General features: G+C 45.5%; 1 protein-coding gene across 4 annotated transcripts in view; it reads right to left on the bottom strand.

The window, feature by feature from the left end:
- Positions 1 to 24,022, bottom strand: part of POU2F2 (POU class 2 homeobox 2) — a 158,087-nt gene that overhangs the window by 32,451 nt on the left and 101,614 nt on the right. For all 4 annotated transcript variants that reach the window (XM_063942357.1, XM_063942358.1, XM_063942360.1 and 1 more), the window contains exons 2-8: positions 21,411 to 21,470; positions 18,946 to 18,980; positions 18,826 to 18,867; positions 15,136 to 15,300; positions 12,601 to 12,798; positions 10,256 to 10,361; positions 424 to 515 (exon numbers count right to left, since the gene is read on the bottom strand). In XM_063942357.1, the coding sequence (XP_063798427.1) occupies positions 424 to 515; positions 10,256 to 10,361; positions 12,601 to 12,798; positions 15,136 to 15,300; positions 18,826 to 18,867; positions 18,946 to 18,980; positions 21,411 to 21,470 (698 nt within the window). The remainder of the gene's footprint in view (positions 1 to 423; positions 516 to 10,255; positions 10,362 to 12,600; positions 12,799 to 15,135; positions 15,301 to 18,825; positions 18,868 to 18,945; positions 18,981 to 21,410; positions 21,471 to 24,022) is intronic.

The following is a 24,022-nucleotide window of genomic DNA, read 5'->3' as shown; positions in this document are numbered from 1 at the left end:
ACACATCACGGCGCTGAATCTGACCATTTATACTACTTCCTTTGCAACAAAAGTACTAATCGTAGGCAAGTATTACACTGTAAGCGGCTGTGGATGTGGACGCAAAGAATAAGATGCAAAGTACAAAAGCCGTGGATGGCTACTGTGAAAGAGCATCTAAGTCATGCCATGGATCCCATGCCAAACGGTGCCAAAAGGATAGGTGTATGAGGACAGATGTGTATACACACAGTGCTAAAACACTGAGAGTCAGATGCACTAAGACTTGAAAAGTGATAAATTGCACGGTGATAGGAGCCGGTTGGTTGGTACTTTATCACCGTGCAGTTTATCACTTTTCAAGGCTTAGTACATCTCCCCCTAAGGCAATTATATATACACCGCTATATTACTCTGCTGCATACATTTTCTGGTCTCCTTTACCTGAGTAGGAAGGTGAGGCCTCGGCTGACCCGGAATGAGATTCCCCTGGCTTTGTTGAGGTAGCTGGAAGAGATTTGATGCAGATAAAAGGCCTGTAAAGAAACAGAGGAAAATAGGTGAGGAAACAACTCAACTAAAAACATGATGTGTCCGATGTCTGGGACACCAACACGTAGGGACTCACTTGTGCAGCTGGTAGGACAGTTGTCCCAATTAGTTGCCTCAAAATAGGTCCATGCCAATCTGTGCATGTGCTGAAGGCATTTATGCCTGGAGAGACAAATGTTACCGATGTCTGAACAGTGATCGGAAATCTGGACATCAGATCTCCTCAACTGCACTCATTGTGAAGGTGGGATAATTAGCATTGTGTATTTACGTCTGAGATCTGAAGGGCGAGGTTATGAGTTTTAGAGGTATATTCAATTAAAGTCGGATCCATTTCCGACATGTATTTGTCGGAATGGATCCGACAACCCCTATTCAATCCCATCTTAATTCGACTTTTTCAAGGCGAATTGAGATGAGGGGCGAGCTGCGGGGAGACCAGCGGGGGACAGCTTGCGGGCATACAGGGAAGATCAGCGCTACAGTAGCGCTGCCGCAGGATGTCACTCCGCCGCCCAACCTCACGGCAGTGTCCACCCGGCTCCAACAAGCGTGCTGGAGCCGGGTGGAAGCTGCCGTGAGGTCGGGCGGCTGAGTGACATCCAGCTGCAGCGCTACTGTAGCGCTGATCTCCCCTGTATGCCCGCCGGCTGTCCCCCCGTCTCCCTGTGGCTCACCCCCCTTCTCCTCCTCTGGGTGCGCATCTCAGTCCAACATCTTTTAATGTTGGACTGAGATGGTCGAAAACCCCGTTTTCGTCACAAGCACGTGGATCGGCAGCTATTACGCCGATCCACGTGCTTTTCGACAAGTCGAATGCCTCGACTTGTTGAAAAGCATTGAATAGGTCGAATCACTTTTCGACCTTAAAAAGTCGAAAACAGCCGTCTTTTCGACAGACGGCAGTTTTCGACACCAATTGAATATACCCCTAAGCCTCTAATCAAGACAAACAAAATATGCAGGACTAGGGGCGTTTTAAGGAGTATGGGTCATTAGGTAGACCACACTTAGGTCGACAGTCGTTATGTCGACATGCATTATGTCAACATGGTCACTAGGTCGACATGGTCTTTAGGTCAACATGAGCAAGGTCGACATGGAAAAAGGTCGACATAAGTTGTTGTTTTTTTTCTTTTTTTGGTGTCGTTTTCTTCGTAAAGTGACGGGGAACCCCAATTAGTGCACCGTGTCCCCTCGCAGCTTCGCTTGGCATAGGTTACTATTCCCAATCGTAGTCCACGTGGATCATAAAGTATGGAAAAGTAATAAAAATTAAATAAAAAATAAATTAAAAAAGGGGAAAAATGCATGTCGACCTTTTTCCATGTCAACCTAGTGACCATGTCGACCAAAGTGTGGTCAACCTATTGACCGTATCCCGTTTTAAGAGAGGAGGAGGCCCGTGTGCAGCCTTCTGCATCGGGGCCCCCTCCTCTCTGACTGGGGCACAAGATTTTCATACTTACCTCTCCGGAGTCCCCCGGAGGTGCCATCCTTCTCCGCAGCGGCAATAGAGTCTGCGCACAGACTCCATTGGGCATGCACAGACCTCCGGGAACACAGCGAGTTTTCAGCATTCGCAATACAGTTAGCTCCCCTTAGTGTTCAGAAGGGATGGCTCCGACGGGGGACCCCAGAGAGGTAAGTATTAAACAAATGGGTGCAGTGTGTGCAAAGTGGGCCCTCCTGGGCCCGGGGCCCGTGTGCCTTGCACACACTGCACCCATTATAGATTTGCCAAAGTGCGGGACAGTGTACAGGTTAACCCAGTGTTAATTCTGTTAATGAAAATTTGGAATAAAAGTAATCGCTGACGACAGCTTTATTTCAGGACTAAAATGAAAATGGAGATCCACTGACTAAATCTTAGCTAAAACAAAGCAAAAAAACAAAAACAAAAAAAAACAACTAAGACTAAAACTAAATTTAAAATCCTTCAAAATTAACACTGGAGGTAGAGGTTTACATTTTTAAAGAACAATTAAGTGGTCTAGATATTTGCAGAAAATAAATATGACCTGCTGCTAGGGAAATGTGAGTGCGTATTCTAACAAACTTAAGGCATTAATTTGTATATGATATATGGGAATACTACGATAAGTCAGATTTACTATGCAACACATACTGAGCCTAGATTACTAAACACATTGGGCCTAATTCAGACCTGATCATAGCAGCAAATTTGCAAGCAGATGGCAAAACCATGTGCACTGCACGAGGGGCAGATATAACATGTGCAGAGAGAGTTAGATTTGGGTGGGTTATATTGTTTCTGTGCAGGGTAAATACTGGCTGCTTTATTTTTACACTGCAATTTAGATTTCAGTTTGAACACACCCCACCCAAATCTAACTCTCTCAGCACATGTTATATCTGACTCCCCTGCAGTGCACATGGTTTTGCCCATCTGCTAACAAATTTGCTGCTACGATCAGGTCTGAATTTGGCCTACAGTTAAAAAAAAGGTATGCAAGCTTCTCAAGTGAATTTTAGAGAAGTGTTCTTCAGCAAAATCCACTAGAGTATTATTCAACTGTTTGCAAAAATTATTGACTAGAAAGTACATTGACTAAAATTAGACTAAAATGAAAACGGAGATCCACTGACTAAAACATAGAAAGAAAAAAAAATAGGATTTTAAATACCTGCCGGTAAATCCTTTTCTCGTAGTCCATAAGGGTTACTGGGGACTTAGTACGATGGGGTATAGACGGGGTCCAAAGGAGCCGGTGCACTTTAAATTTTTTCAACTGGGTGTGCTGGCTCCTCCCCTGCATGCCCCCTCCCACAGGCAGTTATAGGTAAAATATTGTGCCCGAAGGAGAATAGATATACTTGAGAGAAGGAACATAACAAAACGAGTAGTGAGAGTCACACACCAGCACACCACAACAAACTGACCAGCAACGACTGGCAACCAAACAGCAACAGCTGAACAGGTAAACTTATACATAAGAAACAACCTGCAGAAAGTTAACGCACTGAGGTGGCCACCCAGTATCCCTACGAGAAAAGGATTTACCGGTAGGTATTTAAAACCCTATTTTCTCTAGCATCCATAACGGATACTGGGGACTTAGTACGATGGGGACGTCCCAAAGCTTCCAGAAAGTGGGGAGACATCTGCAGCACCTCCTGTCCAAACTGGGTATCCTCTTTGGCCAGGGTATCAAACTTGTAGAACTTCACAAAGGCGTTCTTCCTCGACCAGGTAGCAGCTCGGCATAGTTGCAAGGCCGAGACTCCATGAGCAGCCGCTCTGGAAGACCCCACTAATCTTGTAGAGTGGGCCTTCAGAGATTGTGGAATAGGCAAGGCTGCCGACACATAGGCCTGTTGGATAGTCAACTTAAGCCAACGAGCAATAGACTGCTTAGAAGTAGGGCAACCCTTTTCCTGTGCATCATACAGCACAAACAGGGAATCCGTCTTTCTGATCCGAGCCGTCCTCTCGACATAGATCTTCAAGGCTCGTACAGCGTCCAAAGCCTCCTGAGGAGCAGAAGAGCCAGAACTAGACAGAACCACAATAGGTTGGTTTAAATGGAATGCAGAGACAACCTTCAGCAGGAACTGCTGCCGAGTGCTGAGCTCTGCTCTGTCTTCGTAAAAGACCAAGTAAGGACTTTTATACGATAAGGCCCCCAATTCTGAGACACATCTAGCAGAAGCTAGGGCCCATAACATTACTGTCTTCCATGTAAGGTACTCGACTTCTACTTTCATCAGTGGTTCAAACCAGGAGGATAGTAGAAAATCCAAAAACCACATTCAAATCCCAGGGTGCCGTTGGTGGCACAAAGGGAGGTTGTATATGGAGCACTCGTTGCCAGAAGTTCAGACCTTCTTGCAAGATTGCCAACTTCTTCTGGAAGAAAACAGAGGGGGCTGAAATCTGGACCTTAAGGGAGCCCAGACGCAAGCCGAAATTCACACCAGCCTGCATGAAAGGTAAGAAACGTCCCAGGCTGAATTCCGCAGGAGGATATTTGTGCTCCTCGCAATGAGAGACATATCGTTTCCAGATATAATAATAATGTTTTGACGTCACAGGCTTTCTGGCCTAAACCATGGTTGCAATAACCTTTTTGGAAAGGCCTTTGTGAGCTAGGATGTTCTGCTCAACCTCCATACCATCAAACGAAGTCGCCGTAAGTCCGGGTAGACAAACGGTCCTTGTTGAAGATCTCTTCTCATTGGCAGATGCCAAAGGTCTTTTATGGACATGTACCACGTACCACGCCCTTCAAGGCCAATCTGGGGTAAATCAGAATTGCCTGGACTCTTTGATTCCTGATTCGCTTTAGCACCCTTGGGAGCAGAGGAATCGGAGGAAACAGGTAGACCAGCTGGTAAGGCCAAGGCATCGTCAGTGCAACTACTGCCCTCGCCTGAGGGTCCCTGATTCTCGAACAATACCATCTAAGCTTCTTGTTGAGCCGAGATGCCATCATGTCTATCTGTGGACAGCCCCACAGATTGATGATTTGTTGAAACACCTGCTGGTGTAGGCCCCACTCCCCCGGGTGGAGATCGTGACGACTGAGGAAGTCCGCCTCCCAGTTGTCCACCCCCGGAATGAAGACGGCCGACACGGCTCTTGCATTTCTTTCCGCCCAGAGGAGTATCCGTGATATCTCTCGCATGCAGGCTCTGCTTTTTGTCCCTCCTTGTTGATTGATATAAGCCACAGCCGTGGCGTTGTCCGACTAAACCTGAACAGCTCGATCACGGAGCAGAGGAGAGGCCTGAAGCAGAGCGTTGTAGATCGCCTGAAGTTCCAGAATGTTGATCGGAAGAAGGGCTTCGTGGGCTGACCACCTGCCCTGGGTGACCGTTCCCCATCCCCGCAGACTCGCGTCTGTCGTGAGGAGGATCCAATCCTGAATCCCGAAACTCCGACCTTCCAGTAGGTTTGAGGACTGTAGCCACCACAGGAGGGAAATCCTGGCCTGAGGTGATGACCGTATAATCCGATGCATCTGTAGATGAGATCCGGACTACTTGCTCAGGAGATGCAATTGAAACGTTCTGGCATGGAACCTTCCGTACTGGATTGCCTCGTATGAGGCTACCATCTTTCCCAACAATCTCAGGCAAAGATGGACAGCTATCCGATTCGGCCGTAGTACCGCTCTGACTATTTCCTGAAGCATCCTCGCTTTGTCCTCCGGGAGGAATTGTGTCCAGAAACATTCCCAGGAGCAGGAGCCGCTGAGTAGGCTCCAGGTTGTACTTCTGCAAACTGAAAATCCACCCATGTTGTGACAGAAGCTGAATAGTGTGGTCTACACTGAGCAATAGAAGCTCCCTGGATCTTGCCTTTATCAAGAGATCGTCTAGGTAAGGGACAAATATTGACCCCCTGGACTCAGAGCTGGAACATCATCTCCGCCATTACCTTTGTGAAAACCCTCAGAGCTGTGGACAGGCCGAAGGGTAGCGCCTGGAAATTGTAGTGATCGTTCAGCAGGGCAAACAGCAGGTAAGCCTGATGAGGCGGCCAAATTGGAATATGGAGATAAGCATCCTTTATATCCAGTGAGACCATGAACTCCTGTTCATCCAGACCCACAATCACTGTTTGCAAAGATTCCATCTTGAACTTGAAAACCTTTAGGTAAGGGGTCAAGGATTTTAGATTCAAAATGGGCCTTACCGAACCGTCCGGTTTCGGTACCACAAACAGATTGGAGTAGTAACCCTGTCCCTGTTGTTGTAGTGGCAGGGCACTGGCACAATGACTTGGGATTGGACCAACTTTTGGATGGCCTGTTGCAGCGTAACTCGTGTATCCTCCAAAACTGGTAAGCTTGATTTGAAAAATCGTTGGGGAGGAGCACCGTCGAACTCCAGCTTGTAACCCTGAAAAATTAGGTCTCTTATCTAGGCATCCTGGCAGGAGTTTTCCCAGACATGGCTGAAGTGGCGCAGTCAAGCTCCCACCTCGAGGTCCCCTCGGGTGGGGAGGCACAGTCATGCTGAGGCCTTCGTGGAAGCTGAATTGGCGTTTTGTTTCTGAGAACCTGCGTCGGCTAGTTTTCTTGTCCTACCCCTGGTGCCTTTCGCAGCGGTGGAGGCGCCTCTGGCTCTTGATCTGAACCTGGCAGATCGAAAGGACTGGGTAGGCAGCCCCAGGTAGGAATGCCTAGCTGGCGGGGCCCCAGAGGGGAGGAACGTGGATTTTCCCACAGTAACCTTGGAAATCCACGTATCCAACTCAACCACGAAGAGCCAATCCCCTGAAAAAGGAAGAGACTCTACACTGCGCTTGGACTCTGCGCCCGCTATCCACTGACGCAACCACAAAGCCCTGTGCGACGACACTGCCATAGCAGTGGTCTTAGCATTAATATTGCCTATCTCCTTGAGAGAGTCACACAGGACGCGTGCAGTGTCTTGAATGTGTTTTAGGAGTCTCACTATAGTGACCAAGGACATATCCCCTGAGAGGCCCTTCTGAATTTGAGTAGCCCACGTATGAATGGCATGCGTCATCCAGCAACCCGCTATGACCGGTCTTTGTGATATACCAGCCGCTGTGTAAATAGACTTCAGTGTAGTCTCTATATTCCTATCCCCAGGGTCCTTTATGGTAAAGGAGCCCGGAGCTGGTAGTACCGCCTTTTTAGATAGGTGAGAGACTGATACGTCTACGGCCGGGGGTTCTTCACAGATTTTCCTGCCTTCAGGAGCAAATGGGAAAGTGTGCAAAAAACGTTTTGTCACTTGGTATTTCTTATCTGGATTTTTCCAGGCTAACTTAAACAGGTCATCCAGTTCTGCAGAATCAGGGAAAGTGACACTGAGTTTGTTCTGTGCTAAGAAAAATGACTGCTGTGCTGCAGTGTCCTCTAGGGGGAGTTTTAACACGTCCAGTATAGCAAGTATGAGGGGCTCAATACCCTTTGAAGAAGGGGAATCCCCAGTAACAGGATCCAATTCCTCCCCCTCCTCCTGTATCTCCTCATCAGATTCTGAGAGTAAAGCATGTAACCCACATTTTAGTGGTCCTGATCTAGAGAGGGAGAGCGGTTTATTATTTGCCTTTGCAGTCAGGTCTGCAACAGCCTGCTGCAGTTGTTGAGTTTTTTTGAGTATTAACAGTGAGCTGATATGACATATCTGACATCATGGATTTTATGGCACCTAGCCAGGAAGGCTCTTGACACCCAGCCCCCTCGCTGAGTTGTGAGGACTGGCTGCATTGTTCCCATGATATGGAACCAGATGTAGAGGGAGAGAATCTGGTGTGACATACACTGCATAATTGGTGTTTTACCATATTTACAGTAGACAACACTTATATACACATACACACAGACAAGTAATATAATAGCAAGCCTGCCCTTATTATGAGGGAGATAGAGAGAATGGAACAGCACATCCAAGCTAAGCAGCCCCAGGGAGACTGCGAGCTGTTTTATCACAGTGCAACACCGAAGTTTTTGCCCTTTTCAGGACACAGATTGTGTACAATAGCAGCTCTCCCCCTTTGCTACACCCCTGTACCAGTTTTCCTGCGTATGCTTAGTGTCTGGAAGAGTTGTGTGTGCCTGCTGCTGCAGCTGTAAGCAGAGGAAGGCGCCAAAACGCTGCTGGTCCCGCTCTGAGGAAGCTCCGCCCCCTGCAATGGCACCGGAGCTCTATAGATATTTATACTGGCAAAGTCTCCATATAAGTGTAAAAACATCACAGAAATTAGAGTTTTCACTACCGCTGTCAGTGTACACAGGTGGGGCCATAGCGGATTCGCCCCAGGGAGGGTTCCATATGCCGCCCCTGCGTTTGCGCTGCACCAAGAACCGGGGGACCCCCCTAACGGGGCCCCCAGTTTGTACTCACCACTCTTCTCACCTTCAGGCAATGTTAGGGGTGTGGGGCGTGCTGCAATTGCGACCGCTAAGGCGCAGTGCCCCGCTGTACAAGAACCTCTCAGGACGGTGCTCCTGCAGCGGGAAAGCGGCTCGGAAGCCAGAAGAGACTGGTAACCCCCCCCCCCAACTCCCATGGTGCAGGAATGCTGTTGCCCAAACAGCATACCGAAAATAAAGTTTTAAAATAAACTGAAGAAAACTCACTGGAGCTTCAGAGTGTGCATCCTCTACTGAGGGCACATTTTTCTAAACTGCCTGTGGGAGAGGGCATAGAGGGGAGGAGCCAGCACACGCAGTTGAAAAAATTTAAAGTGAACCGGCTTCCTTGGACCCCGTCTACACCCCATTGTACTAAGTTCCCAGTATCCCTTATGGATGCTAGAGAAAGAAAAAAAAAAAAAAAGACTAAAATGTGACGTTAAACCGACTACAATTTTAAAGAAAGTGACTAAGACAAACATACATTCACCGGTTGGTAAGCTGTATAGAACCCCACTTAGCTCAAGCTGTGTCATCACCAGTGTTTATACAACAGTGAGTACGGCTGTAACTGTTATACTTCAAAAACCAACAGCAGTGGTTAAGCAACAGGGCTGTTCGTAGTTTGAGTCATCGTCTGGTATGTGCCTATATAACTCTGCAAACAACAACAACTACCACCAGGCCACTCCTATCATCTATGCGGTGGCCCGTTACGTGAAGCTCGGGATCCGCTGTCATGTTGGCACCTATTTCACAGATAGCTTGGAAAGCTATTTCATAAATGTGCCCTTTATATCTCACCCACTATTTCTTTGCAATCTGTACAATTTCAGTCACAGGTGCTGCGATTTCTATTTGGAATGCAGTCGTACTAGATGAGCGCTTACAGTTATCGATATGTGTGTAGCTTGTGAATGACCCAAAATAAAATCCAACCCACGTTTTATCATTCTGATCTGCCTGTACTTGATGGATGATAATTTAAGCCTTCGTAGAACTGTTCACATGCAAAATGTATAGTCCGTATAGTGGTACGTTGATCCACGCGTATATAAATTGTTATGTTACAGTAAAAAAAATAATTTCATAAAATCGTAGTGTGTAGCTTAATGTACCCTATTGAAAGACGCCTCTTTTGTATCTATAAACTTCTATACACCATTAAAACGTAACATTGGGCAGACACATCCCTTCTCTTATTGTGTGCAGGCAATTCATTATTTTTACCTTTGAGATGTTTTTTTTTTTTACCCCCTAATAAAAACTGCTAAATAAATAGCATCTACTGCACACCATGGTATAGTCCACAGGTTCTCAAACTCGGCCCTCAGGACCCCACACAGTCCATGTTTTGCAGGTCTCCTCACAGAATCGCAAGTGAAATAATTAGCTCCACCTGCGGGCCTTTTAAAATGTGACAGTGAGTAATTAATACACCTGTGCACCCGCTGGGTTACCTGCAAAACATGCACTGTGTGGGGTCCTGAGGACCGAATTTGAGAACCACTGGTATAGTCAATCCGAATCTGTTAAGGAAACACTATTCATTTCCATTACTTGTAGTATGTTTTACATGATATGATAACAGACAACTCTGCCATGGCCGACCGCTGCGTAAGTGTTCAGGAGGATTCAAATATTTTAAAATAACACATTTTGTACCCGGCAAAGTTCCAGATCAGAAAACTGGGACTTCCCCGACCATAATCCCAGACTGGCTAAACAGTAGCAGTAGAGTATATAAAAGTAAAATCTAAGTATAGCTGGCGGGGAGATTGCAAGGCTTTCCCATTACAGTTTGCATGCCTGCGGTTTATTTAGCATTCTGGCATTTGCAGACAGAAATGCGGTTAAGCTCTCACCTTGTTGGCCTTGTCCTGCCTGGGGTAGGAGGAACTGTGTATGGGACTGAAGAGGGTGCCCCGGAACAAGAACCAGTTGTTGGAGTTGCAGCAACTGCTGGATGTCCTATGATGAAAGATATGAAGATAGAAATACTTCAGAAATACTAACTAATAACAGTTCATAAGTTGGTGGAGGGCGAAAGACACAGTTGGATACTAAAACAGACGCTAGTAACTTTGGATTGGGCAGATGCAAGATGAACTGGAAAAATTTTACACATTAAATTCCTGTCACCAACACGTGGAGGGCATTTTGTAGACTGAATCAACAGCCATGAGACTGGACACGCTAGGCAGCCATTTTATGGGATGAACCAATATCTGACCTCTTAACTCACCGGGAATGAGTCACAAAGTGCCTCACCCCTCAGTGATGTGGATTAGTCCTAATGAATTCACTATGTTAATTCCTATGCATATTTGCTTCCTCTACAAAATGGCCGCTTCCAATGAGCGGTACAGTGTGTGCCAGTTACAGTGTGAATTAGATGAAACACCTCCTTATACTGCCAATAAGTATGAGAGTAGCATAAAAGCTCTACCAAACACATCAGTACTTTACATATCAGTATAATTAGAGCAAGAGGTTCAGCGTATAGTGTGCTCTTCATATGTGGGTCTTAACTGTACTGTTTTGCTGTAGGGCGCTGCACGGTGGATCTTCAGGTACTACAACAGCACAAGGATAGGAAATCTCCTCGGGGTAGCGTGTGCTCAGGTAGTTACATTTACTGTATGAATATGCACCACTATTGTGAATTACAGGAGTGACAGATAAATGTATGCACGCTGCAATGGTTGGAAGATTGGAGGACTGGTCTGAATATGAAGACTGGCAGATAAGTAGAGACTATCCTGTATAGATCGGTTAGGTCTGCTGTGTAACGTATGATGAATATTGGGAAAAGAATATAATTTTCACATTTAAAAAAAAAAAAAAATGTATATTTTGATGTTCCAGCGATAAATGTTCTACATGTAATCTCGGCATCTCAACACTGCCATGCGGTTTTAAAGGGAACTAAGTTCAAAACATTATAGTCAAATACAATATACGTGTCAGACTCCGGGACTTATATAGATACTGGAGATATAAGCTGTGACCAGGGCGTGGGGGATTTATTCTATAGCACAGCAGGTTTCCTGTCAAATACCTTATAAAATGAGTCAATCAGGGAGCCCCTCCCAGTCTGATATGGCTGATAAAAGAAAACAATAGCATACCATGGTGTGTACTTATTATATCATAGTGGTTAGTATATTGGCATGTACGTACTTTTTTCTTATACTATACCCTTCTTATGCATTATGCCCCCTCCCCCTATTGTTCTGTCTGTTATTTATTTACAGTTTCTTATATAGCGCAGCAAATTATGTTGCGCTCTACAACCAGACATGTTTAGTTTCCCAAGCTGTTACCCTACTAAACTGAATAACATTTAAGTTAACATAAATTAATTGAACTATGCGTGCAATAAGCTGAATGGTAAATTTAATTTCAAAGATCTTGTATCCTGTCGAGGGATAGTGATTTTCCAGTTATCAACAGTTCTTGTAGGCAAGTTAACTTGATTTTAGGAGTATGTATGGCCTGTATGTATAGTCATCACTTTCAAGAATGTTCTATTCTACAAGTATGTTTGCATCATAATAGGTTAGTACTTTGGAAATAGACTATTATAACAGCATACAATGTGTACAGTACAGTGCAATTCAATACAATACAACAGGGCTTCCATGCTATAAGGATACAGTGCTGCCCTCTACAGGCCACTTACTAGAAATACTTTCCCCACCACTATATGCAATGCTTAGTGCACTAGAAGTGGCTTTGCACACTGGTTAGTGTAGCTGTGTTGTTATATCAGGTGCAGTATCATCTACTGCACAGGTTCTCAAACTCGGTCCTCAGGACCCCACACAGTGCATGTTTTGCAGGTCTCCTCACAGATCACAAGTGAAATAATTAGCTCCACCTGTGGATATTTTTAAAATGTGTCAGTGAGTAATTAATACACCTGTGCACCTGCTGGGTTACCTGCAAAACATGCACTGTGTGGGGTCCTGAGGACCGAGTTTGAGAACCACTGATCTACTGTATATAAATCTATATACTGAAGTCAGTCCCAAGCATAGTCACCAATATAATTTCCAGCAGAATCGTTCTGTATTAAAACTACACAATATATATATATATATATATACACACATACATACACACATACACACACACACACATACACGTACATGTACATACACACACACACACACATACACCCATGGTGCGTCTAGCTAGCGCTCACCTGTGCAGTGAGGTGGATGGGTTGGGACAAAGCAAGTTGGGGGGGCTGCTGTTGGTTGGCGGGGGCAGTCTGGGTGTCGGACCCTGACTGGGAGGCGTTGGCGGCTGCGGCAGCTGCATTGGATTGCTGTACAGCAGCTGCGAGAAGCTGAGCTTGCTGGAGAAGCAACTGCTGCTGTGCGGGGAGGAGAGCAGTGAGCTGCAGCCAGGAAAAGACAGAGAGTGAAAAGGGGGGAAAAAAATGAAAAGGGGGTCACAAAAAGGGTAAAGATGGAAATAAGAGAAAAGGGAGAGGAAATAGTAATAAAAGCAAATTTAAAAAAAAAAAAAAATACAACGGGAAAGAGGGATGAGGAGAAAAAAGCAGAGAAAAGACAAACAACTTTGCATGAAGCAAAGCAGCAAATATATACATTAACACAGAGTATTTATTACCAATAACAGTAAATATGCAGAATAATGAAAAACTTGAACCATATTAGTAAGCAATCCGATGCTTGCGTTGACATGTACTAGATAAAAGCTTATTGGCGATTAGCTGCTGTGGTTCTCATTCACTTAGCATTTATATAGTGTTACTAAATTAACCCTACACTGCGGAACCCTGCACCACTAGAACTACAGTGGTATTGTATCCTTTACTGGACCAACTTCCCCACCACGACGCTCAGCCAGTCAGAGCGGCTCTTATCACTTTTAAATGGCACTTGGGGGACCAGAGGACACTGATAATGGCTTTAGGATTATTTTATCTGTTAAGTGGCAAAGCCTATGAAAAACAAAAAAGGCAGAGTAGGCAGGAATCGCTACAGACAATAAATAACAATGTAATAGATGGATATCTGTATTTAGAAAATGAAGTCAGGATCTTGAATGGCAGAGCTAGTGCCGAGCATGATGGAGAGTTCATTTTGAGATGGCTATACAAGTGGCGTTGGGTCTCAAAACATCTCCTAAGCAGCTTTTAGTTTGGGCTCTTTAGGGCATACACTATGTCATTCACTAAATCACACAGTACTGATAGAAGAGACAACAGCATAAGGCACATAAACGTTGCCAAGGAGGACATTGCTATGGCAGCAACACTATTTTGTGCCATCCATCCTTTGTGAACAGAATGTGCAGAGTTTATCTCACCCACTTCAACACAGTACACTGCACTTGTTCACCATCTCCAGGGGCGTTTCTAGAGAGGTGGTGGCCCGTGTGCCTCCTCTCTAGCCGGCAGAGCTGTATTTCAGGGAACTAGGGTCCATAGGGGACCATAACGCTGTCCAAGAGTCTACAGCGCATGCGCAGATCACCGGAAAAATGGCGCCGCGGACATTTTCCCAGTGATTTCCCTACTGCACCTACGAAACACCAGGAAAATGGCGCCATGCCATTTTCCAGTGATTTCTGCAGCGCTGCTGCTGCGCCACGGGACTCCTGAGGGTCTTAAAAATAATGGGTACAGAGTGTCCCATGTGGGCCCCCCTGGACCGCAGGTACCTGTCTGCACTGCACCCATTATAAACACGCCAGTGCACAGCACCTTATTAAATGCACTTCATGTGCAAAAAAAATAAAATGACTAGGTTTTGCCCCAGTGCACCCTAGATGTTATTCCCAGCACAGTCCATGGGGCATCAGGTTGTCGTGGCACTTTGGTGGGTGAGTTTTTATTACATGGCTGGGTGTGCATCTACAGAACGTGTTCCTCACCCGGGGTGCAGCACAGAAGCCCAAAATGCCGCCCTGATGTCTCCCAGCAATGAGACGAAACCAAATGGTATCCGGACTCCAGGTCGACAGCACAAAGGTTGACACACCTTAGGTCGACGCCAATTGGTCGACACACCTTAGGTCGACATGGACAAAAGGTCGACAGGAACAAGGTCGACATGGAAAAAGGTCGACATGATCTTTTCACAATTTTTTTCTTTTTTTGAACCTTTTCATACTTAACGATCCACGTGGACTACGATTGGAACGGTAAAGTGTGCCGAGCGAAGTGGTAGCGGAGCGAAGGCACCATGCCCGAAGCATGGCGAGCGAAGCGAGCCATGCGAGGGGACGCGGTGCACTAATTGGGGTTCCCGGTCACTCTACGAAGAAAACGACACCAAAAAAACATAAAAAACTCATGTCGACCTTTTTCCATGTCGACCTTTTGTCCATGTCGACCTAAGGTGTGTCGACTAATTGGCGTCGACCTAAGGTGTGTCGACCTTTGTGCTGTCGACCCTCAGTCCCAGACCCGAACCAAATACAAGGGTTTTGTGGGGTACAGTACAGCAGGCAGTTTCTATTATAATGGTCACGCTAAGTAAAAGGGAACATCATTTCTGCCCTGCAACACTATACGTGGCAAGTAATGTTCCCTCGACTGGTGCAAACTGCTACTATCTTGTTCCAGAAACACATGCTCTTTGCCAGAACGCTATGCAAGACTTATGTACATTTATCACTATGCACAGCACGTTTCACCCGCAGGAAATGACCAGAACAGAGAAATTTATACTGAAGAGATGGATGAGAGGTGACAGCTACTTACCCCAGCCAGCTGGCTGCCAGCAAGGAGGAGCTGTGTCTGTGGGAGGGAGGGAGGTGTTTGCTGGGGGGTGGGCGGAGCCTGTGGAGTGGGTGGCGCAGAAGGCATGGGGGGAACTGGAGTGCCAGGGAGGGATGGGGACCGTTCCCCACATTCTTCATCTGTAATCTACAACATAGAAGAAAGTGATATTGATAAATGACAAAATATGACAGACATGTAAAATTAACTCTATGGGTGGAATTCAAATGTTTGAAAAGTCGGTTGGGTGTCTGTTTTTTCCTGTCTATTAGATAGGAAAAAACAGACTCCCAACTGACTTTTAAGACATTTGAATCTCCCCCTTTATATCTAGATGGGTCTTTTGTCCTTTTGGACAGACAAATTTGTATGCTCTGGGGGGGGGGGGGGGGGGGGACACCTTACTTTTATTCCTTAGTCTGCACAAATAGATGTTATATTAGTATATATTATATATATTCTGTGACCCAATTAGCGCAAAGCCAGAAGTGTACACCACAGTGTGATTGCCTAGCTCTCCTGTGCTCAAGGACACCATATACAAGGTCTGGCGTAGGAATCGCGTGCAGGAACAGAGCCGGACATGTTTATTTCAAAAGTGATGTTTTTCCTAGATGAAATGTTAGGTTCAGACATTCTATGCAATGCACCCATGGGGGAGGTCAGGGTCACATTAAATATAATAATGTGTAAATGTCACACAAAGCGACTAATGTGGCCTTGTCAAGCTTAATGAGGGGAAGGGGGTTAGCGAAGGAGTGAGTTGTTCTACAGCACTTATCCTCATGTATGAAAGGCCTATTTCCCTACACATTGTAAGCTTGTGATCAGGGCCCCATATGTCTGCCTGTTATTACCCAGTCTCATTTTATAACCGTTTTAGTCCCAATTGTAAAGTGTAAAGAATATTTAGTACTATATATGGAACTGTTAATAAATAAATGTGAACTTTATTACATATTGGGCTATCAGGGCCCTCCGATTAGATCCACATAACACTAGATATAATAGTTTAATGGGCAGCAGAGACCTGAACATTACCAACCACACAAGGAATTACTAATCAATTAACGATCAGGTCACCCAACGTTACTCCGCCACCAGGAAAGCACAGTGATAATTTTTGCAGATGATACTAAACTGTGTAGGGTAATTAGACGTGGATGTTGAGTCTCTTCAGAACGACTTATTTAAACTGGAAGTTTGGCCAGCTAAATTGAGAATGAGGTTTAATAAAGAACAATGTAAAGGTATGCACTTTGGGACTAAAAATAAACATACAGCCTATAAATTAAATGGGGAAAATGTAGGGGAAACGGTAACAGAAAAATATTTGGGGGTGCTCATTGATAATGGATTTGGCAGCAGCACCCATGTCAACGTGCAGCAACGAAGGCAAATAAGGTATTAGCATGCATACATTGTGGAATTGAGACAAGGGATGGGAGTGTAATGGGCCCTACACACTGGCAGATCCACCGACGAGCTGCCAGACGGTGGATACAGCCGACGGGCAACCCGGCGGCGGGGGGAGGTGACGGGGGGGAGTGAAGTTTCCTCACTCCCCCCTCCCTCCCCTGTCACCTGGCTCCATAGCACTGCATGCTAATATGGACATTCTCGTCCATACTGGCCTGCATGCATTACCGACGGGGCACCAATGATGAACGAGTGCCGTGCATCGTTAATCGTTGGTGCCTACACACTGCACAATATGAACGAGTTCTCGTTCATTATTGTACAAAAACGTTCATATCGTGCAGTATTATCTGCCAGTGTGTAGGGCCCTTAATGCTTCCCCTGTATAAGTCATTGGTACAGCCACACCTTGAATATTGTGTACAGTTGTGGGCACCACACTAAAAAAAGATATATAGGAACTTGAAAGGGTTCAGAGGTGAGCTACACAATTGATAAAGGGGTTAGAGGCACTGGATTATGAGGAAAGATTTACTAGGTTAGATATGTTTACACTAGAAAAGAGGCGTTTAAGAGGAGATATGATTAATATTTACAAATATATAACGGGACAATACATGGAGCTAACAGGAGATTTGCTTATTGAGAGATCTCTACACAGGACACGCTGACACCCTCTGATGTTAGAGGAGAGAAAATTTCATACCCAACATAGGAAAGGGTTCTTCGCAGTAAGGATTTGACATTCTCTGCCAGAGAAGGCAGTAATGGTGGACTCAGTCAATGGGGTAAATTTACTAAGATGGGAGTTCTATTTAAGATGGGATGTTGCCCATAGCAACCAATCAGATTTTACTTCTCATTTATCTAGCACCTTCTAGAAGATAATACATGGAATCTGATTGATTAGTTGCTATGGGCAACATACCATCTTAAATAGAACTCCCATCTTAGTAAATGTACCCCTATATGTTTTAAAATGGGTTAGATACATTTTAACTGAAAAAGATATCCAAGGATATAGCATTTAAAATGAATGTATTTTAGTAACAGCATGAATTATAGCTGTCAATTAGACTATAAACATAACTTCATCTGGGTCATTAGAGAAACCATAGTTACACACAGAATAGTGTAGGAAATAATATACAGGTTGAACTCGATTGTTAACTTGTCTTTTTTCAACCTCAATAACTATGCTACTACAGTATGTTAAATGGCAAAGCTTAGCACTTCTGCATTCAGTGCACTAAGTTTACTTTGAGCGTGACTCTAAGGGCCCCTACGCAGGACCCTCCAGATTTCAGTGTTAGTCTGGGACCAGTGATATGGCAGCATCTGGCCTTAAGAGGCAAAACACAAACACGTTGCCTCCATAGAGGCACTGGCCCATGTTAGGTCTACTGCAGGTTGTCATCAAGTTGTCCGGTTTTCCAAAGTGGAAAAGTGTGATATAAGTTGTAAATGTATACACGTTAAGCTACAATGTCACTAGCATAAGGTTGTGTGCAACGGACATGTTGTAAATGTATACACGTTAAGCTACAATGTCACTAGCATAAGGTTGTGTGCAACGGACATTCAATCCTAATTAGATATTTAAATCAGGATTAGCAAATTTAATTTGTAAAAAAATCCGGGCTCAAATGTAATAGGTTCCAGTTTGTCTGCAATTACCCCAGCAGAACTGCTATATTTAAAGTGACAATTAGATTTAAGGCAAAACCAGTTTGTTTTTACCCGGCATTGGTAAATACAGAATCCTATGTCATCCAACTGAACCTCGGAAATGCACAAAGTTTTGTTAGACTCTAAGCAGATTGCATTTATTTGTGGCTATTTTAAACGTGACTTCCCTTGGCCACGGTTCTCCTGTGAATCTGATCTTATTGACCAGCAGACTTGGGAAGATGACTGACTTGAGCAGAATGCTGGTGTGCAGTGAAATATACAGTCAAGATAGGGTTTATGGGGAAGTAAGAGAGAGAACTCAGGAAGAGTGTGCAATAAGTGTGACGGGTCTGGGGATTCCCCCATCATATCCCTGATGGTCACAGTGAGTCACAAACAAATCTGTGAGAACCCCCCTTCCGCCTTTGTTTGGTTACTTGGTGTATGCAATTGGGCCGTGAGTGCATCCGCTCACACTGAAGGAAAGGTTTGTGCAACATTGCAAAGTCTACAGTACAGACCAATACTGTCCCGGTCTGCTGCCCACATCTTTCACCTCCCTCCCTTGGTCACCTGACATACCTTTGGAGACAGAGAGAAGGGAGACCCCTTGTTTTGCTGCACCTGAAATACAGGTAGATTGAGTCATACAAACATAATGTAGAAAAAGTGACATTAGGGAAATAGAAGATAATCTTTTACCTCATGTAAAGCATCTGCACCATTCCTTTCATTGTCTGTAAAGAGATACAGAAATTATTAACGTTATCTTGTACTTCTAAAGGCGCTCTAAAGTGTCATCAGCGCCATACAAGGGATAAACGCAGAAATAACACAGAACTACAGAGCATAAATACAATACACAGCAAGTAATCAGACCGTAAGTACAAAGCTAAATGGAAGGTGAGAGATGAGAGAAGACAATGAAATGACAATTGCAGTAGGCAGAAATCAGACATCAGGGGCTAGTTAGAGCACAGGTACGGTCTCTCCTGCTAGGCTGTACACGACTTCACCATTTATCAGGTCGTTATTCAGCTTGCAATGCTGTTTGCAGAAAACCTTAAACAAGAGATTTTCTGCAAACTGCACATGCGCAGCGGCCACACATCGCATGCGTTCGCATTCCCAGTGTGATCGCATCCCTGAAGGATGAAAACACACTATGATTGACAGTGGCGGCTGTGGGGGGGGGGGGTAGCGTTTCGCCACTGCAGGGCAGTGGTCCGACCAACGCAGGCGTGGCCGGACCGTTTTCAGGGTAGCTGCATCACGTGACATGCTGCTCCGATTAAGAAAATGTCGGCAGACCGTCTAGCTGTGTATGCCGGGGGTTGTCATGCATTCTGGACTCAGCAATGCGATTGCATCGCTGGCTGCCAATTAGCAAGCTGGGTGGCTCTGCCATGCACTGGGCAGCCCCCAGCATGCTACAGAAGCAGTTGCGGATTCTGCTTTTTAGCAGAATCTGCAACTGAACCTGAACAGAGTCCCCAGTTCGCACACAGGCAGATCTGTAGCCAATTTGGACACACACATTATATGTCACATTGCAAAGACTGGATTGTGGTCTGAAAGCAATATCACCTGGGACCCATGCAATGTGGTTGGTCGGTGACAGCACCTATGTGCAAATCATGGATACCGCTCATTGGATTTATCAGTCTGATTTTAGTTGGCTTAGTTGGTAATTTCAGCTTAATAGGTGAATCCTCAATGGTTAAATAAAACAGAAAAATGCTTCCCGAGTACACAATACAAGAATGACTTCCATCAGTGATAAGTTCATACAAATAAACGTAACCTGACGAGACTCCCTCCATCTGTAACACAGCCAGGGTTCCAAGGCCTCTCAAAGAGACGAACAGGAGTTCCTTTATTATAATCCTGTCCAGGGAAAGGTCTTGCCTTTCCTCTTTGGGGGCGATTCAGTTGTTTTTTAGGGTGCCCAAAGTGATGGGTACCTGTCGGAGCAATTCCGACGGGCGCTCATTACTTCCGACGTGCCCAAAAGCACTGAGTTTAGCCGCGCAAAGTGGACAAACCTGACTAAAATACAGCCATCTTAGAAGGCAGCGAGCTGAAATGTCTCTGCCAGTCAACCTCCATGTGTGCTAATCTGTTACATGCTACAATGTGAGTGCAGGGTATACTGTCTGGCCACAACATGAAACTATGCACCACATCCTAAAGGCGCTCACACTGAGGATAATGTACAAAGAATACTACGCAGGTTTGCTTATCGCGCGTGAATCAAGCATATGAGTGATTACACCGGCACAGGCATTACGTATGCAAGCCTTGCGACTTGAGGGGCGGAGCAGTGTAGGAAAGGGGAGTGTCCATGCAAATGTAGCTCATGCAGATCAGCAGCTATGTGCATATAGGTCAGTTAGTAGCAGCAGCTTCTGTACATGCTACACGACTGATGCATGTACTGTACTCAGTGACAGTGATGACTAAAGTGCCCCATACACTAGAGCGATAATGCCCGATTTCGGGCATTCCGGACGATATATCGGTTGAAATCGGGCATTTATGAGGTGTCTCCGATCCGATGCGCATTCCCGTGAGCATCGGATCGGATCCTCCAGATTGAATGAGCTGCACATTCAATCATGTCCGACCTGGGGGCATTGCTGGGATCGCCCAGGATCACCCAAGATACATCGGATGCAAAGGGACAGCATCCGATGTATCTTGGGCGATCCAGCCCCCCCGAGAGGCTGCTGGGGTGATCGCCTCCGACACGCGGTCAGATAAGTGTATGGGGCCTTTCAGAGTAAACTAAGCGTGTATCCAGAGACGTGTGACACAAGTCCATTATCTCAGTTCCCAACACCATCCTATTCACGGAGATCCTGCAATGGTCACTACTAATGTGTCACAAGAGCAACCTGATACTATGCAATCAGTAGCAGCAGAGATCAAGCAGAAGTGTCACCAAAGTGTGATCATTTCGGTCACCTGACAGGTACAGTACACCGATAGCATAATTAGGATACTATTTCCATTCCCATTTAGGTTGTTCTGTTTTTGTAAATAAATATAATTGCCGTGTGAGGGGGCTGCACATCCTCAGCGAGTTCTAGTCTGACAGCCCCACCTGTAGGAAACAATCTCCTTTATACAGTATGTCAGTTTCACACACAAACAACGGATATTACCTGCGACACCACCGTCTGCGTGCAATTTGCCGAGATGCCCCGGTTTAGACATTCTTATTTCTGTAGACAGAGAGAGAGAGACGACCAATCAGAACACTGTGCAAAACAATGCAGATCATTATATTTATACTCTTAGATGCACCAAATATATTTAATCACACAGACAGTCATTAAGCTGAACAAAGTTATATTTTCTTATTGGAAAACTGTAGAAAGCTGTATCAGTGACATAACACAGTGAGGTCCATTTTCATGACTGATCTGGCATGGTTCTCCATAGCAGAGGGTATGCAGCTAGCGTCACCTCAGTCACATCTCCACCTGCGGCTGTAAGGGCGTAGCGGAGTAGTAACCGGGCAGGCTATACAGTGTTGTCTATAGTCGCAGACATGTTGGGTTTGCAGACTTATCTCTTGCACCAACAATTAGGGATGGCCATCAAACATCGATGTTTTTAAATAATCGATGATCTATGACCAATGGTGAATACTTTTACCATCGATGGGGGGGGGGGGGAGAACCAGATGGTTTCCTGCCATCAATGGTAGAAAGCTCCACCCCTGATACCTGTGAAGCCCTGATTGGCCCACATCTCATTCAACACTAATGCAGGAGTGACCACCGGTGGGTAAAACCATTGATAGTTTCCTTACAGATGGTTTAACACCACTGAGGTTTCCCATCAATGGTACCATCGATGGTGACCATCAATGGATAAGCCACCGATGGCCATTCCTACCAACAACAGGATTGGTGTAAAGGCACAGGGATAATGGCGATGGATATTTAACCAAACATATGAATAGGGGAAGTCTGGTCAAACAGATGCGTACTTCACTGCATATGGACGAATACCCCCATGCATGCAAAGCTGGTGCAATTACGTAAATCTTGCATACAACTCTAAATAGGTTACATAGGTTCCATCGGAGCAAACTATATTTTAGAGGAGAAAGTTCCGAGTGTACGGATAGGCTGCATTCCCACAAGTGTTGTTTCAGCCCAAGAATTGTCCATCTTTGCTGTGTCGGCTATGGGCACATTACCTGCGCAAGAGTATCCATAATGAAAGCTTATAGTGTGTTGTTGGCTGGGAGATGCGTTTGGCACAAGATATTAGACACTGCATGCCCAATGTATACACAGTACTCTGTGACTTTGGGATCATATAGACAACTCGTTTCTCTACCTGCTCCCCCTTATCTGTCTGTCACCACAATGATGTAAGCAGTGAGAGCACAGTGACACTGGTCACCTGGTCTTCCTCCTGCACGTGACATCCAGCAGCCAGACACTTTTCCACTAATGCCGTGGCTGCAGGGGATATGCAGACTGAAGGCCTTGGGACACTAATATATCCAAATAGGATAAACTCTGACCATTCTCTCACTACTTATACATGGATACCAGGATTCATCTATATCAAAACTTCCAGAGTCCCACCTACAGGTGACGTTCTGTGGGATACATATTGTCATGATCTAACAGGAGAATTTACCTGTTCATGTGGACGTTTGTAGAATAGTACCAGGTGGAGCATGTGAGCTAAATGTAATACCCTGCGAGGTGCGGGACTTTGTGCGAGACTGCCCGTTTTTTTAAAGTAGCAATAATTTACAAGGCAAAACCAACCTGCGGCAACTCGGTCACTATTACATAGCCTCTTCTCTTTCTACTTTGCTCACCCCTCCCACATTCAAATTTCTAGCATAATAAAGATATCCCTTGATAAACACATGGGGGGAAAAACAAGAACATAGTGTTCATTCATTCAGCCTGCACCTGTCACAACCCATGCAACTCTTCTTTCCTGTCTGGGGTGTCGCGCTCTGCTCTGGTGCTTCTAGCACACTCTGGTCTGTATCTTAGCACTGAGATACAAACCAGAGGGTACTAGAAGCACCAGAGCAGAGAGTGACACTCCAGGTAGGAAAGAGGAACTGTAGGGGGATGTGACAGGTGCAGGGTGCTAGAACATAATACAGTGCTGCAGCTCCCCATAATAACATGCTGTACACATTACCGCCACATTGGGGCTGAGGCGCAGATGAAGGTCTGCCATCTCTCGCATGTACTCGCTCCGTCATGTGCCAGAACCGAAAGCACGCAATCTCAGGCAATGCACACCGAACGCGTCTCCACTTGCGACTGAAAGGCTATAACTGGGCTGTAATGAGGAGCTCTCACATAGGCTGAATTCTGAGAGGGCCTGTCGGCAGAACTACAAGCTATGCAAAGTTGACGCATTTAGGAAAATCAATCTCTTGGTACACTGATAGGTGCAAGTGATAATGAATAGTGTTCATTCTAGCACCCTGCACCTTTCAAAATCCGTGCAGTTCCTCTTTCCTGCCTGGGGTGTCGCTCTTTGCCGTGGTCCTTCTGAGAACACTCTGATCTCTTACTCCAGAGCAGAGAGAGACACCTCAGGCAGGAAAGAGGAACTGCACAGGATTTGAAAGGTGCAGGGTGCTAGAATGAACACTAATGAGGATGACAGGGATCATACCAAGATTTGAGGATAGTGGGCGGTGCAGCTGCAGAGGAGCGCAGAACTCCGCATACAGGTGAAAACACTAATTTACTGCCACAAACTCAACACAGAAGACTTG

The sequence above is a fragment of the Pseudophryne corroboree genome, chromosome 10 (genome assembly GCF_028390025.1).
Source record: "Pseudophryne corroboree isolate aPseCor3 chromosome 10, aPseCor3.hap2, whole genome shotgun sequence".
Lineage (NCBI taxonomy): Eukaryota > Metazoa > Chordata > Amphibia > Anura > Myobatrachidae > Pseudophryne > Pseudophryne corroboree.
This window is presented reverse-complemented; position numbering and strand designations above follow the sequence as displayed.